This window comes from Gadus macrocephalus, chromosome 4 (assembly GCF_031168955.1).
Source record: "Gadus macrocephalus chromosome 4, ASM3116895v1".
Taxonomy (NCBI): domain Eukaryota; kingdom Metazoa; phylum Chordata; class Actinopteri; order Gadiformes; family Gadidae; genus Gadus; species Gadus macrocephalus.
Genome location: NC_082385.1, coordinates 12917363 through 12934068, shown reverse-complemented (window position 1 = coordinate 12934068; position 16706 = coordinate 12917363). Strand labels below are relative to the sequence as shown.

Sequence of the window (16706 nt, the reverse complement as noted above, 5' to 3'; positions counted from 1 at the left end):
TAAGAGCTGAGGCAGAAAGGTCTGGGCAGTGTAGTTGTGATATTAGTAGTTGTTCATTTGGGTACTTGAAGTGGAAGGAAACATTCCCCAGTTGTGCAACAGAATCCACTCTCAGACAGCCCCGCCAGGCCTGGCTGTTTACGTGAGGCTTGCCTCAATCGGTTTGTTTTAACTGCAAATCATTAAGCTGTTTACCATGTTGTATCTTGTAAAACGTCCTTTTTCTCACACATGATGTAACCCCCATCGTCTATCCATGACATCAGGCCTGTAGTTCAGAAATGTGTTTGGTTTGAAAACCCCTGGCCGTAAGAAAACAGAGGGCAGAGGGATTCCTGAAAACCATTGCTCATGAGGGGGGACAAACTTCACTCGACCACTTCCTGGCATTCGTACCGATGGGAGGATGTATGGGGACGTTATTGGTCAAGACTATTGATGCATTATTATGCTGTACTTTCAGTTCATTAGCATGTAGGGCTTAAAGAGCCATAGAAGAAGAAACGGTACAGAATGCTCCACATTGTTTTTGGATAGATAGTTTCATTATAAGCAGCAAGGCCATAAACAAATGCTGACGAAGCAGCTTTCCACCTTCTTCTATGTTCAGTGGAAGATAGCCGAGGGCCTTATCCTATGTTTTTAGAGACTCCTGTTCTGTTATTTTGGACCTAACTTTTGCTTTCATCGTTTTTCTTCCTGCACCCTTTAAACTTGCTTTCATTTAATCTTTGTTTCAACATTAAAGATTCTCTGAATGAAAGTTAGAAACGACTGTCAATCCTTTCCAGCCTTTGCATCCCAATTTACCAAAATATTTGCACAACCCCATCAAAAATCCCTTTCTCTATCCCCACAATATATATAATCTAAACATGAATCGGTCTCTCTGCAAGGGTATGGCTGAGAAGTTACCTTCCTCCTACCCTATCAAGGGTATCTTCATGACATGCATAATCGTCAAGCCATAACAAAGTACCATCCATTCTTTGGAACCTAAATTATCATGAGCGCTGTTGTTAACCCAAAGCAAAGTAAAACTCCTGCTGGGTTTTTCATAGGTATACAAATCTGCAACGGCCTTAACTTGCCACTTGCCACATGGAACAGAGTCCTGGTATATGTATCACACACCTGGGAAATATGACTTTCCATCCAAGTCTCCCGTTTTAGTTCTGCTGCAGAGTCTAGTGGTTCTCTCCTGTTTGTGTGTAGAACCCCTGCACACCGTTTTCCCCTAAATTATGAATCATCGCATTGTATAATGTAGGGTGTTTCCCTCCTTTGTACAGTGTTGGTCTCTCTCTGTCTCCCTCTGTCTCTAAGCCGTCTATTTGTTTTCTCTGAGCCGTTCTGGGCATTGTTATTTTATTCCTCCAGCTTCTGGGAAGTCTGTCGTCCTCCAGGGACAGCAGGGTATTATTCTGGATAAATGGCTGCTGGATTATATACCAAGTTCATTGTTGTGTGGTCGTAGTTTTGCATCTTTTTCCCACAAAAGATGTCACGAGTGTTTCACTACACTGTTGTTATTTTGCTTTTTTTCCCCTACACGTCTGGTGCTGTGTTGGGGCCCGTGGCGTCTGCTTTGTTTTTGCGATGAAGGTTTTTAAATAACCCTTGTGTTGCGTAAGGTATATCACAAGCCAGTTTTTAAACACGGTGTACCACATGACCTTGGGCAGGGTTCCTTTTGTCGAAACCACTGCTGGATGTGCTCTAGCAGCGGAACCACGACCTGGTTTCACCGAGCACCCTGTATTTACATATTCCCACAGCGCCTGAGCTGAATAAATAAATCTGTGTCAAACGTACCAAGCGGCACAAGGGTGACTGCTGCTTCGACGGCTGTGTTTGTCAGCAAGTAGAACAACCATTTGGTTTTCTGTTTCAAGGTTTTAAAGGACACCCTGGCAGGTGTCATGTTGACGAGCTGTGACGAGGCATTTCAAAAACCGTCTCTTTGTGACTTCACAACTCAAACTCATCATCACAACATACACCGGCCTATTGCAGTGGATGCAGTCCAATGGATCTAACTCCTGACAGAAGATGGACACTCCCACATAGTGATGTCACAGAGGGAGAGAGTTTGAACCAGGTGTCATGTTGACGAGCCATTACAAGGAAGTTCAAACATTCAACCCTTTGTGACATCACAACCAAAAGTCATCACAACAAACTCCGGCCTATACCGGTCGGCACAGTCCAGCCAACAGATACTTCCTGAAGACAGCCGGCCCCACACTGTGCTGGCAGAGAGGGATTGATTTTAAACCCTCGTGGAAAAACGGGGGCCTTTTGTAGTGTTTCAGCGCCAGGGGATTCTCATCGTGTTCCCCTCCAGATTCATGAGATTCAGAGTCTGTTGCCATTGGCCTTCAGATGGAAGGCTGAACACTGTTATCTGTGACCTGATCTGGGACTCTGTGGTGTAGGCCTCGCACGGAGGACCGGGCGGATTCCGGCCCACTGGTAGAACATGTGTCAAACAGCTTCTAAAATAGATTACAACATTGACATGTTTCTGAAACGATTACTAGAATGAAACGCTACAAGAACCATGATTGAACCACGGAGCAATGACGTGCATGTGATCCACCGCTCCTTGTGGTCGGCTCTGAGGCGGCTGTGTTGACTCTTGAGGTCTGATTAATATTCGCCTGGCCTTTGTTCACCGTACTGACGCCATTGACGCTTTTTCTGTTCTCTTTCTGGATATTTTGTGTTCTGGTTGTAAAATATGATTTGAATACATCTTTATACGATTTAACCGTTGTGAAACATTCAAAATTATTTGGGATTTATTAATTATATTTTTCGTTTTTTATTAAACTGAAAATAATGAACCATAACTCCAATGTGCAAACCAGTTTACAATGTCAGCAACAGAAGTCAAAACATTATGATCAAATCCAGAACACACTTCTTGTCTGATAAAGCCTTAAACTTTTTTGTTAGAATTGCCCTCATCTTTACAGGACTACCAAAGACTTTTTAGGTTGGCTCAAAACACAACGCATTTGCCATTGCCAGAGCTGACAACTTGAAACATTTCTCTTAAATCAGGCCATGGGTGGGGAATGTCTTGTTGCTGCTCTGAATCTGCTCCGTCAGCAATGTCTGCTGGTTCACTTTCATCATTCCTCACTCGCTGCGCTACTAGTTCTCCCATAGACCCCATCTCTCGGTGGTGAAATCTCCCCACGTCTCTGTCTTTTACATCATTTTCGTCTTTTCTATCCTGATATTGGCAAGGCGTGCAATAAAAATCGATGATGCCCTCAAATGCTTTAAAACTAAAGTAACCTGTTTTGAAAATGTAATGAGTTCAGATATTTGTGTAAAATGTAGGGAGAAAAAGTAAAAAAGTCTTAAAAAATTAATACCCAAGTAAAATACACATACCTGAAACCTGTACATAAGTACGGTATCACCACGCTAAACGTCCTTTGTTTGCCTCCCACCTCTGCCTTTATTGAACAGCCCTGTTGTGCTCTCCTCTCTCCTCCAGTCGGACAACGTCCTGTACCCTCCGGCGGCGCTGTTCAGGAAGACCAGCAACCCGGAGCTGAGCGTGGCCTCCAGCCTCTCCCTCAAGCTGAAGAGGCAGCTCAGCGAGGACGGCCGCTACTTCAGGAGGGGCAGCCTCGGCGGAGCTCTCACAGGTACCCGCCAGCACACCGTATCAGGGGCCGCAGGGGCTGCCTACCTCTGGGGGGGGGATCTGGGTGAAAGGGCGCCGGGGGAAACAGGATCCACGCATGTGTTGAAGCTTGATCTTTGACCCTTTTTTTTTAAATTACCTACTGGTTAAAAGGTATACAGTTAGCATGTTCTAGAGTCATTTTTATCTTGGTCTTCCTGAACAGCTGAAATGAATGCACTTATGACCTGGGTCAAGATTGAACTTTTAGAGTTTAGTTTTTTTACCTGCCAGAGGGGATTGATCTAGCCTTGGTTTTCATATGTTACCCTGCCTTTTCTTTACCTGCCTATTGGTCCAAGTTATACGCCGTTGGTTCGAGGCAGGTGTATATTTTAGGCCCTGATTTATAACATTATGGAAGTTCTTACTACTTTTAAAGATGATTTTTTTTAATAATGAAGAGGTTCCAAATCTAACTGCATAAAGTAACAGTACAAGTCGTCCTCACAAGATTCTTCACATTGCATTATCAAGTAGAGGGGGTGAACAAGCAATTGGTAACTTGTTTTTTATTTGTCATGATTAAGGATGTTAAAAGTATACCTCCAAGGCTGCTAGATTTTATCAGCTGATAAATCCCTGTTAGTGTTTCCTTGACTGGTTCATGTGGAGGACTTTGGACTGATATAGAGCGTTGACTTTACTTATGTGGGCCAATCAAAAACATTTGCTCTCTTCTGGCAGCTATAAAACAAGTTTCTCTTTTGATTTGGTCTATATTAAAAATAAAGGGTTTTGACCCCAGGTTTTATACTGAACTTATAAAATATTCATGGCTAACTTAGAACTCCTAAACAGAACACTTCTTTTTTTTTTTTTTTTTTTTTTTTTTTTTTTAAATTATATTAAATCCTTAATGGGACGTTTTTTACACACTTAAGAGTAGCAGAAGACGGGAGGATGAACGCTAGCCTAGCCCAGATAGCTGCAAGCTCAAAATAGTCTCCAACCTCCAGTCAATACAGACAGACAGACAGTCACCAACTCAGAGCTGTCGAGTTGTTGGGCAAGTCTTCCTCTTCCTCTTCCTCTGCTCAGCCCTTCTGCTCAAATTAAATTGACAGCGAGAGACGCGAGATGAGTTGTGACTCATCCGGCTTCTCTTGGTGTCTCTTTCCACAGGAAGCGGTAATGTATACATGCAGTGTGCTTCTCAGGTCTGCCACCTAGAAATAATTTTCATTCAGGGAGGAGGATCTGCAGAACTACCGCTTACCTTTGAGGCTTTTCCGTACTATCAAAGTCATAATATTTTGAATATGATTGATTGTGATATTATTGAAATGCGCCTGATTTATGTGAAATGTGTACGCAGAAGGTCGTCACTTGCAGCAGATGGATGCTATCAATTTGTAATTTAAGATCCTGCTGCCACCTAGCTTCTAAAGCCAATATCAATGTTTCTGTTTTTAACATCTATCCTGACAGAAATCCACTCCAGTCCATCTCTCATAGCCACTGGCTTGCTGTGACCACAGTTTTGTTAAACTCTGCTTGGACATGTTTTTCTCAATGGGCTTTACTTAGTATTTCCACCTCTGCCGCCACCATATAATGATATGTTTTTAATTATTTAATAAGCTGTCAAATGGGAGTTTTGCATTATTTTGAGAGTTGTCATAAATAAATACAGTTATACAGAAAGAATTGGGAAGACTAAAAATAAAGTAAATTATGACGTAAAATAAATGAATGCTTACGGCAATATATATTATTATTTAAAATGTATATTTGACATATATTTACTTGACATTATGAAAAAAGAACTGTCTCATGGGAGGAATTTGATTTACACATGTAGTACACATTTGACACATAATTATATTCATTTACAATGTCTTAACACTTATATATGGACCCTTTGACATTGTTAACAATATAACCATCTTGTGTTGTGGACCCACAGGGAAGTACCTGCTGCCCTACGCCAACCCCCAGCAGCCCAGCGCCGACCTCTCCAACCTGGTCCGGATCCGCTCCCAGACCCTGGGCAAGTCGGACCCCTCCCTGACCTCCTCCACACTGGTCAGTACGGCAGGAGTACACGTCGTGTGGTGACAGTACTGCAAAGTAGCAGAAATGACCTTCACATAGTGTTGTCGGCACTGCAGGAGTAAGGAAAAGAGCACTGTGGTGAATTAGTACTGCAGAAGTACAGAAATAACACTCGCATTGTGTTCGATTCATCGAACGCAACCCATTGCTTGGGTTATGTCTTCTATTATGAACCATGCACACGCGTCGTTCCGCAGTGTCCTTTTTGAAGAAGACACCGCTAGGGATTTTTTATGGTGTTGTTGTGAGTGTGTGAGTGTGTGCTAGTGAGTGTGTGGTTACCTGAAATGTAGGCTTCCTGTTATACGACTCCTCTGACCTGCTCTGACCCGAACTCTGAACTAGTGCGGTAGACGGAGGAGAGGAGGTGCAGTGTGCAGGGGTCCTGCCCCAGATCTGTGGACATCAAAGCACTGCTGCCGTTTTCTCAGGCTCTGATATCGACTACTGATTCTCAAACTAGATCCACAAGATATTTGTTCTACCGAGTAACACCTTAACCTACAAAAAAACTTTTGCAAGCTTTTTGCATGACTTCTTGGGAATCAGAGAGTTATCTCTTAAAAAAATAATACCTTGGCACTGATGTTTTCTGCTGAAATGTCTTTGAAGATCAAGTATTGCACATGCTGGATAATTCCCCCCCCCCAACAAAGCACAAAGTCAGGGAGGGGTCTGAGTTTGTGCACGACAATCCCATTGAAACATTTATAAATATTCCACTTATTCTTCCTGAACGTATTTAGGTGTTTCTGAAATGTCCCCAGTCACAACTGCATCCATTATAGAGACCAGACTTAAGTATGTATCAATATAGTATAATATATATTTTAATAAATTGTACCTCTACATATGAAGACCATTTATAAATAAATGGTCTTCACATTTATTTATTTGTGGTACCTATCCAGCAGATGGCGCTAAAGCATTTCAGTCATAACGTGGAAATGGAAAATGATAACCGAAGCCAAGAATTTAAAGATATGTAGGCGGGAATGTTTCATAATTCATCATTACATTATGAAACATTTATTTGAATATGGAATTTATGTTCCGGTTATGCTGTCATAATGGAACATTAAAGACGGGAAGTGTATTTAATAACTTGTTTGAAACACATTGATATAGACAATTATGACAACATTATACATGGTTACCTAAATGTCAACAATGTGAAAGATAATTCTGCGAAATAGAACTGTAATATATTTCCCCAAGTATGCGCAAACATGCTTTGCATGGATCGCTTCCCAGTTTAGAACGATCAACTAGTGTGTGTATGTCTCTCCACATGCATGCTGTGCCCCCTTTTTAAAATAAAACCATTATTACCCCAGAATAGAGGAATGCTCTGGTGTGGTGCTCTTATTCTCCACATATTGAACCCAGTTTCAGGGAGTAAAAGACTGCATCTTATTTAATAGGGTGGTTAAAGAGTCTTAGTGGTGTTCGACGATGGGCAGCCCGAGAGGAAGCGTTTACTAGAGCCTGATGACCGACGGGCTGTGGGCCGGCTCTGTGGCCTTGGTTCCTGGTGGACGGGTGGACTGCTGGCCCATGGATCTATCTCCCTGTTAGTCCGGCTGCTGCGTGGATTTAGGGGGAGACGGGTGATTAGTAAATGACATCACCTGCCGCTAAGCCTCATGTCTCCTGGTCTACAGGCAGGAGCTACCCCCCCCCCACAAGGTCATTACTAAAACTAACACCATAGAACTAATGGTAATGATACTCTAACTTTCTGAAAATGTGAAGAATAAACCATGTGGGGGGAAAAGTAGGGAAAAATACGGTTAAATTAAATGCTTAAAAAACATTACGTCACTAAATCTTCAATGCCATAAAAGCCATAGAGTTGGATGATAAAGGGCACCATATTCCATCACAAACGCTTGAACCCCTTTAGTGGAAAATGTATATCTTTGGAACTAAATCTAAAAGGAGACTTTCACAGGGCTGCCATGGTCTACTAGCTGTTTTTCTGCCCCATTCCTGGAAGTCATACTTTAGGGCAGAACACAGTTTTTATTATTATTGATTTTTTTTTTGCACAGTCGGGAGACACAAAACAAAGGTTTGAAGGGATTTCATTAAAATCTCTTATCTCAGGGGTGATGTCATTGTTGTGGCTCCCAGGGGCCCCCAGATTGTCTGTAGATACCGACCAAAAAAATAACAACAACTAAAACCTCATTCCCTATGGAAGAAGCCTGATTTGCAGCCGATCAATGTGAACGGTCAATAAATAAAACGCACACATCCGTGCTCTTTTCATCCACAATGGCGAAACTCAACGAATGCGTGATTAGTGTGTGTAAACGTTGCAGTGATTTGCGGAGTAGTTGCTACCCCATCTTCGACCGTACGCTCCACCACACCGACGGTGTGTGAGGAATGGCCCTGCGTCTCAATCTCTTGCCGCGTGCCCCTTTTGGCCCAGCGGCCATGAGCTAATGACGTGACCACGGCTCAGGAGACCAGTGTGGACTTGAGTAGAATCACTGATGTCACCACCGCCACAGACACACACACGCACACACGCGCATCCAGATGTTATCCACGAGGATTGAAGTGGCGTCGAGGGCAGTATCGACAAGTCTTCGTGCGAGAGGAGGGATAGTTTGACCTTGGGAAGGACAAACACTTCACTTCAGAAGATGCACTCTGCCATTGATTCAGTTTAGTTTAGTTTTTTTCCTCAAGGGAAAATATGCTACTTCTTATAATGATACTGTGAAAAGAAAGTATTTTTAAAATAACCTTCTATACTCTCCTTAAACCAGGGGAAATAACCTTGTGTGCTTATAAGATAATTGAGATGTATTCAAATGTATTGCTTATATAAAGACCTATGCAAGAAAATGCAATTTATTACTAGGTACATTCTATCTCAAAATGTTAAAAATGAAACCAGGAAAATGGACTGAAATGGGATTTCTGAATATTGTGCATTGATTCCTTGTCCAAGCATCGAATGTAAAGTGTGTGTGTGTGTGTGTGTGTGTGTGTGTGTGTGTGTGTGTGTGTGTGTGTGTGTGTGTGTGTGTGTGTGTGTGTGTGTGTGTGTGTGTGTGTGTGTGTGTGTGTGTGTGTGTGTGTGTTCTCCCGCATACCAAAATGCCCTTTGACAGAAGATCAATACTTTTGCTCCTGGCATGATGTAGAGATAAGCCATAATCCGTATGTTGTGTCCTCCCTGTCTCCTAATTCCTCCTTTGAAAGCAGTGATGTCCTTTTCTGATAGCTCTGTTGGACACAATGTTGTCTGAACAGCGTGTGCCTTGTGTGTAGAGTAAGTCAGCCACTCACTGTATGGTGGCAAATGATGACCTTAACCAAAGAAACAAATAATCTATTGGAAGAAGATGTGATGGATAGCATCACGTCATTCATTGTCTCCTTGGGTCGTTTCCTCCTTTTATGTTATCATTCCTTTCAGTTTCCACTAATTCAATGAGATCCTGGTCCCCACTGAATTGTAGAGATACTGACTTCCGAGCGACCCACGGCTCTGAGCTGACCTTCCCTGGTTCTAACCAGGTGAATCCCTGGCCACTTTTTGTCTAGCAACGGTCGCTTTTCGGCGTGAATGGGGCTAGAGTTTCAGGGGCTGGAACCAGTCAGCAATAGCCTCTAAGAGACCCTCCAGATATTAAAGTTTCCCAATGACTATCAGTCTGGCCTTGGCTGGGCAGCCATTGGTTTCCACATATGGGCGAGGCCTCGACTTGTCCAGAGAACTCCAACCAATCAGGGTGACGCTGTTCCTCTCTTCGCTCCTGCTGAATCCAGTTGGAAATAGTGAAGCAAAAGACTATTATCCCCTGATAAATGCCGGCCATTCTGTGCAAATATGTGTTGATCTTTCGCCATCAACGTATTGAGTCTATCTCAGATAAAACGGGTTTTATGCCCCCGTCTGTTTCTAGGCTTTCCTCAGGCCCCGGCATCGCTTTGGAGACTCTGCGAACTGCGGCGCTCCTTGTCCATCAATAACTTAAATCCCTCCCCCTAGCGCCGATTGGTCCGATCATTGTAACATGAAGGTGCTTTCAGCGGGCTCGAGGCCAGAGCAATCTGCGGATTGCACTATTTATAATCTGGAATCCATATCGCTGAATTCATCCAATTGTGTTGAAAAGAAAAATAAGTCCAGTGATCTAGCTTGAAATCTATGAGCCAGGAGCCTTGCTGGTATTAAACAGCTGTCTGCTAGTTCTCCCCCATGTGGATGTAGGTGTCACACTGCAGTGAGGTCAGTGTGTTCACACGCCTCTTCGGCGAGTTGTCTTCCTATTTCGATTCTCTGTTGTTATTGTTTTTTTTTATATAGGCGGAATAGCAGAATCACCCAGAGGGTTGAGTGTGGTGCGTTCAACAGGATGCTTGAACAAGACAATGCCCCAGACCATCCTTGGGAACACAAACACAAGTTTAATCCTCAAACTCCACTGAGGTTCTGCTAAACATATTCAGGATAAAACCCAGCCTGATTGGCCAAGTATTCCCACTTTCGTCTCAAGCAGGAATACACATGCACAAAACGACACATACACAAAACGACATATACACATACACAAAACGACACCTCACACCACAAAACGACACCACACACACCAAAAAAACGATACCACACACTACAAAACGACACAGACCCACCACAAAATGAAACACACACACACAGATACATACACACACACACACACACACACACACACACACACACACACACACACACACACACACACACACACACACACACACACACACACACACACACTCTCAAACACACACACTCAAACACACACACACACACACACACACACACACACACACCACGACACACACACTCAAACACACACGCCACAAAACGACACACACCGAGGGGTTTGGTGTAGTGCTGTACTCTAGCTAGAGACGGGCTGTAGTGGTCACCTGTCTGACCTTGCAGTCCCCCCTCACCAGCCCATCTATTTTCCTGCTCCCCTGCCAGTGGGGTGGATCGCTGCTATTCCCGACCACAGCTTGGGTAACAGAAATCATTTGAGCTTGGCTGGAGATGAGGTTGAATAGAGGGAAAGGAGGGGGGACCACTTAATATTCACAGAGCACAACTTCCACCACTGAATGAAAATGAATGTCGGAGAAGGGAATAGAGAATGGATGGGCGGGGGGGGGGGGTTGGAGAAAGACCCACAAATGGAAACGGCTTGTGAACTAGCGGTAGTGTGAAGTTAGTGGTGGCCCTTTGGAATGACTTGAAGGAAGAGTAACGCGGAGTGTTTGACTGCAGGAAAGGGCGATTGAGCGACAGTGATACACAGTTCTAGGGGGGAAAGTCAACGATGAATAAATTGTATTAATAATAATCAGAATAATAATAATAAAAATGACTCTGTTCTTCCAAGTACAACTCAAACTCTTAGTTATCTTGGGAGGTACCGTCCGGTTGGGAATATCACGCAACAGTTCCTGAAACGACCGCTGCTTCAGAGGAAAACAAAATCTAGTCTAAATGAGTTACCGTAAACGTACAGTAGGACGTCAAACCGGTTCCGCCCGCTGATCCCATTTATCACGGCGCCACTGTGTTCTTAGGAGCCGAGAGGCCGATTCACACGTGCATTTATCTGCCCGAGTTGACGTTTTGCTTACAACACACTTCAGAGTTTCACCCAATTCCCACTTTGGCAGATGCCTCCCTTCCTCTTTCACTCTCCGGTAGGGCTTCGGCTGCCCTGCATGGCGTTGGTCGAGTGGGTCTCTCACCCCCTGACCTTCAGATGTGCACTCTGGTTTCCAGCCATGCAAAGTGGCTCACGGCCCTGTACCGCCACCATTGAAGTCCCCTCCGGCTGCAGGATGCCGGGGGTCTCTGTATAGGTTCAGGCAGAACAATGCTCAGGCGAGGATATCCGCTTCCAGGGGCTGCCCACCCTTCTGTTGCAGGCGTCGCTATTCTTTCTATTCTTCGGGGAGAACCCCCCCTCATCTCTCTTTCGGAGTCGTTACCCAGGTTGATCTCGCTCTCTCTCACTTTCTCTCTCTCACTCACCCTCCTCTCGCTCTCTCGCTCTCGCACTCTTTCTGGCTTCCCCCCCTCTTCAATATCCTCCCCATCTCTCTCACCCTTTGCTCTCTCTCTATTTTACAGTCTCGCTCACCCTCTCTCTACCTCATCTCTCAACTCTCTCCTCCCCATGTCCCTCCTCTCCACTCATTCTCGTCATTCTCCCTCCCTCTCTCTATGACTCTCTCTCTCTCTCGGTCTCGGTCTCGGTCTCGGTCTCAGTCTCTCTCTCTCCCCCTCCCCTCCCCTCTCCTCTGCTCTGCTCTGCTCTCCCTCCTGGGAAGTTGGTAGAGGAGTGAGACAAGGCAGCAACGAAAAAAAAAAAAGCATCAGCTGACTGCCGTCCTCCAATCACAGAAGTTCAGGGTGGAGGTGTTTTTAGAAGCAGCCGCTGAGCTGCGATGTAGCCCGGAGAAGGGAGACGCGTGCGATCGGTGAGACGGGAGATCTGTAGGCTGTAGGAAGAGCGGCGTGGTGTAGCCAGACGCCGGTGAGGAGTCGCGCAGTCTCCCTCACTCTCCGATGGACGAGTCGAGCATCCTGAGGAGGAGAGGGCTACAGGTAGGGAGAGGGAGAGGGAAAAACCTGAATGCGTCTTGTCTTTTCTCACGTCAATCCCTGGAGCTGCAGAGCTTGTTCCGCTGTGTGGAGTGAGGCTTGAAAGTCATGCGGTAAAACAGTAGGTGCTTTGTGCTTGGGAAACGGTAGTTTGCGGCGTGCCTGTGGACGGGGGGGTGGGGGGACACTTGTGAGTGAGCGGGGAGGGGGGGGAGCTGCAGTGGCCGTGTGTGTGCGTGTTGCACATGTGTAGCGTGCGTTCATACGCGCCGGAGGAATGAAGTTGGGAACCCCGACTGTGATGCAGATTATGGGACTTTCAGTGAAATACAGTGAATGGATGATTGTGTATGATGGTGTTTGCATGGAGTAACTTTTGATTATTTTGTTGATTACCTATCGTATAGGAACTGAATGTCTACTCAAAACATGATTTTATTCTAAACTATTCTATACACAATATACATATGTATATTTATACATATTATTTGAGAACACATTTCTGAAATAATGTGTGCAGGAACAGGTTGTGGTGTTGCTCCTATGTCTGGATGTGAAGGGGACTCTGTCTGGGTCATATAGTGGCAGCAGAGTGATCCTAGCTGTTGGTTAACATATAGCACAATTTAGCGGGAAGGATACTGTAGGTCAAATTACCAAAGAATTTGATCTTTATTGAAAGGAGCATTCTATTTTTGAAAAACATTCTTGGCATCTGCGTTAAATTCATCAGTTTTAAACTTTAAGAGGGTTCAATTGATTTTAATCTTTCGATTTTGATTGGCTTGTGAACGTTGTTTTCAAAAATCCTTGTTATTAAATTTGGATGTAAAATGAACACAATATGTTGGTTGGTATACATTGTTACCTTGATCTAGACGTTCGGCAATCACATCGTTCGACTCCTATCAAAGCGAGTTGGCAGACTTGACGGCTACCTTGCCAGTCTCTGTAGTGATTGCATCACATTTATCACCTTCTTGTTAATAACATGTGCTTCACCATCCCCCTGTTATATGAGGGTCTGACAGATGGAGAAATGAACGCTACGCAGTGATGCCACACTTCATTCTACTGCTTCATCCAAGGTCTAAATACATGTCAAATATCTTCTTCTTTTTATCAGCCTCTAGGATTTTGCATTGAGCAAATCTACATTTGTATATGTTCAGCTAAAATGGAAGAAATTAATTTAGTTATTTTCTTCTTCTTTTTTTCATTGTATCAAAGTAATCATGTATTTGATATTTAGTTGTGTGTTTTTGCACCTAACAATACCCCTAAATTATATATCTTTAAAGCAAATGGTAAGCAATTTTGAAGAGTATACAAGTCTGGCAACAGAACAGAGTCTGCCTTCTTTAAAAGTGGATAAAGAAGAAGAGGGAAATCAGTTTCTCTCAGCGAGAGCAAACAATTCCCAGAAACAATTATATAATGAATTAATTATAAAATGATAACTTGTCAACAAAGTCTGTGTGTGTGTGTGTGTGTGTGTGTGTGTGTGTGTGTGTGTGTGTGTGTGTGTGTGTGTGTGTGTGTGTGTGTGTGTGTGTGTGTGTGTGTGTGCGTGTGCGGCATAAGGCCATCCTGAGCCTTGCAGAGGCTTTGAACACTGGCTGGTTCTCTGCCTTAAAGTATTTCAGGAGATGCTCAATAGAAAGCCTTTACATAACCATCGTCTCGATTGAGAAGGAAGAACCTGGCTAGCTTAGCGTGCGCGTTAGCCTCCTCTGGTGGAGGACAAGGGCAGCTTATTTCACCTCAATAGCGTTTGCTTTTGAATTAGTCTTTCTTTTCTTTTGAATTCATGTTTTGACTATGCCGATCCTTGTTTAGCATAGCCTCGTCATAAACGCTTATCCTTGAAATTTGAGTGTCCTTTTTCCAGACCGCTTTATATCTAGTGTCTGAATGCAAATAGCTTCTCCATCAATGGAAAGATTGCATTATAAAGAGAGCCGACCGAAGGAAGAGGGTTTGCATTGCACCTTGGAGAAGGTTATATTGGCCAACACAGTTCATAAAGACTCCAAGCAGAAGAGCAGCAGATGTAGACTTCAAGTGTTGTACAGAGGCGACAAAATGAGGAAATATAACAGCTCTTGTGCGTAAAATTGTGACCCCTGCAGATGTGCATTGTCTGCTTGCTCTTTCTTGTTGTCGCCCAACAATGACTTTTTAATAACAATAGAACGATGGCGCTGCCAATTGTTCCAATGGATCCCGTAGATCAAAAGAGACACATTTAATTTGGCATGTCAAATACAAAACCCTCAAGTGGAGCTGGAAGTGTGATGAAAAGTCAGTTGAAAGAAGGAATAGGAATAGGGTTGGGGGTTATTGTGATAATAACTGTATGAACTTTAGTTTGGCACGGAAATTGAGGTGTTTGAAGTTCTCCAACTCGCCCAACTCTGTCATTTCAAGCATGCTTTTGATGTTGAAATGTCAGGAAAACCAAATATGAACACATTTCTATGACTGCCCCCTCAAAACCTGATCGAGGTTTAACCCTAACTTAAATGCCTTCAGTGTTGTACTATTCCAATTATTATTATTTTTTTATATTGACTCTATGAAGTTTGTTATGGCTCCTCCAAGACCCAGGAATGAACCACGAAGACAGAACTGATCTAAATGGCAGAAACACTGCTGGGAATGAGGGGCTTGTGGTAGGGGAAACATATGAGGGGATTACAGGAGAGGGCAGTGTTCACTACCAGACTGAGTAACAGTCATTAAACGCTTAATTCAGTTCAACTGACCTTATGTTTCCTACGCATTATAGATATTACATAAATATGTAATCTTCTCATTTTATTTTAAACCACCTATTATTTGACATTGATAAATGGTGTTAAATGTACATCAACAGAAGGTTATAAAGCTAGCTATATATCAGTTATATTTACAAAATGTATTAGTTTATCAGTTCATTCTGAAAATATACGTTATTTTAGTCCAGTGTGTCTCTAGTGTTTGTAGGCCATGTTCCCTCCCTGTGGTTCATTAGAAGCGTTTCAGCCTTGATAATTAGCACTGCATAAACTGAAGGCAAGTCTCCCAAGGATACACACACACACACACCACCCTTGAGCCTGTTTATATTAAAGGAGAGGCCAAATATTAACATTTCTGCTGACAAAAAGAATGAATACAGACCATTCATCACATTTTAGCAACCGATTTTCAGACAAAGAACCGAGGGGCCACACCCAAGGCCAGTCTTGTCCTAAATGTCTAAAAGGTTGGCAGTTGATTCAGTTGTGGCTGTTCAGTTCATGTTTTCTCTTGTTTTTCTTTTCATTCACAGAAAGAGCTGAGTCTTCCACGAAGAGGCAGTCTGTAAGTACCTCCGGTTGTCGTGCACCTGTTGGCTGGTTTTGGTTTCTACACTCTTTCTAACACTGTGGGTAAAGCTGTCCTTCCGCCAAGGCTGTCCCTCCCACACGAGGGCTGGGAGAGGGCCATGAACGTTGGGGTAATCCCGGTCGACCGCAATGCAATTTCCTTTCTCTTGCATCCTATCAGCTGTCCACGCCAGCAAACAGTCCCTGGAGAGGACAGAATAACAACTGGACAATAAGAATAAAAAAAAAATTGTTTTGGACAAAGAAGTTGACTATAAACTTTCCGAAATGTACGGACAACGGAAACAAATACGGAAAGGGGTATCGCCCACTCCGGAAACTGCCCGGAATTCCCGCCCCCCCTCTCTCTCGCTCATTTTAAGCCCCCTGTTCTGGACGTGAGTGGAGAACAACTGGGAACAAGGTCACCCCCACATGCAGACCCGTTAACCCGCTGGCCGTTTGTTGACACCACCAGCATTGTCATCGAAGCGTAACGCAATCACTGAAGTCCAGAGCTGACCATGTTACCGCGGCCTCCCTGCGCCCCTTTTCAAGGAAATCTTGCAGGCGTCGTGCTTTGAAGGCCTGACGTACCAACAATCAAACCCCTTTAAGGTTGTTGTGACCTCTCGTGGGATGCTGAAGTCGTGCCACTAGGATCCGTCGCTACTTGTGGTCAGTCTTCAAGAACATTTCTACGAGGAAATAATAACCAATGCTGCTCTTAAGATGACATAAGCCGGATGAATCAAGAAGACATTAGTGTGAAAGTGTGTCAGGTTTTGAAGATGTTTTAGAAAGCATGCATGGAACAAAGCAGTGGGTCATCGCTTGATGCTTGACCCAGTTAATACCTGCAGGCTAATGACATCGGCCAAGGTGTTCACGGCAGCAAATCTCATTAAAGACCTTTACACAGAGACGACGGTTTTGGACGAACACAGTTGTCGCTCACAAC

General features: G+C 43.9%; 1 protein-coding gene across 9 annotated transcripts in view; it reads left to right on the top strand.

Moving 5' to 3' along the window:
* The window catches only part of mast4 (microtubule associated serine/threonine kinase family member 4), a 69781-nt gene that overhangs the window by 10263 nt on the left and 42812 nt on the right, over positions 1-16706 (top strand). For 7 of the 9 annotated variants that reach the window (XM_060050356.1, XM_060050353.1, XM_060050351.1 and 4 more), the window contains exons 2-4: positions 3515-3668; positions 5616-5734; positions 15709-15740. In XM_060050356.1, the coding sequence (XP_059906339.1) occupies positions 3515-3668; positions 5616-5734; positions 15709-15740 (305 nt within the window). Of the gene's footprint in view, positions 1-3514; positions 3669-5615; positions 5735-12160; positions 12396-15708; positions 15741-16706 lie in introns of those variants that run through there. The other 2 variants (XM_060050359.1, XM_060050357.1) reach the window with 1 other exon arrangement.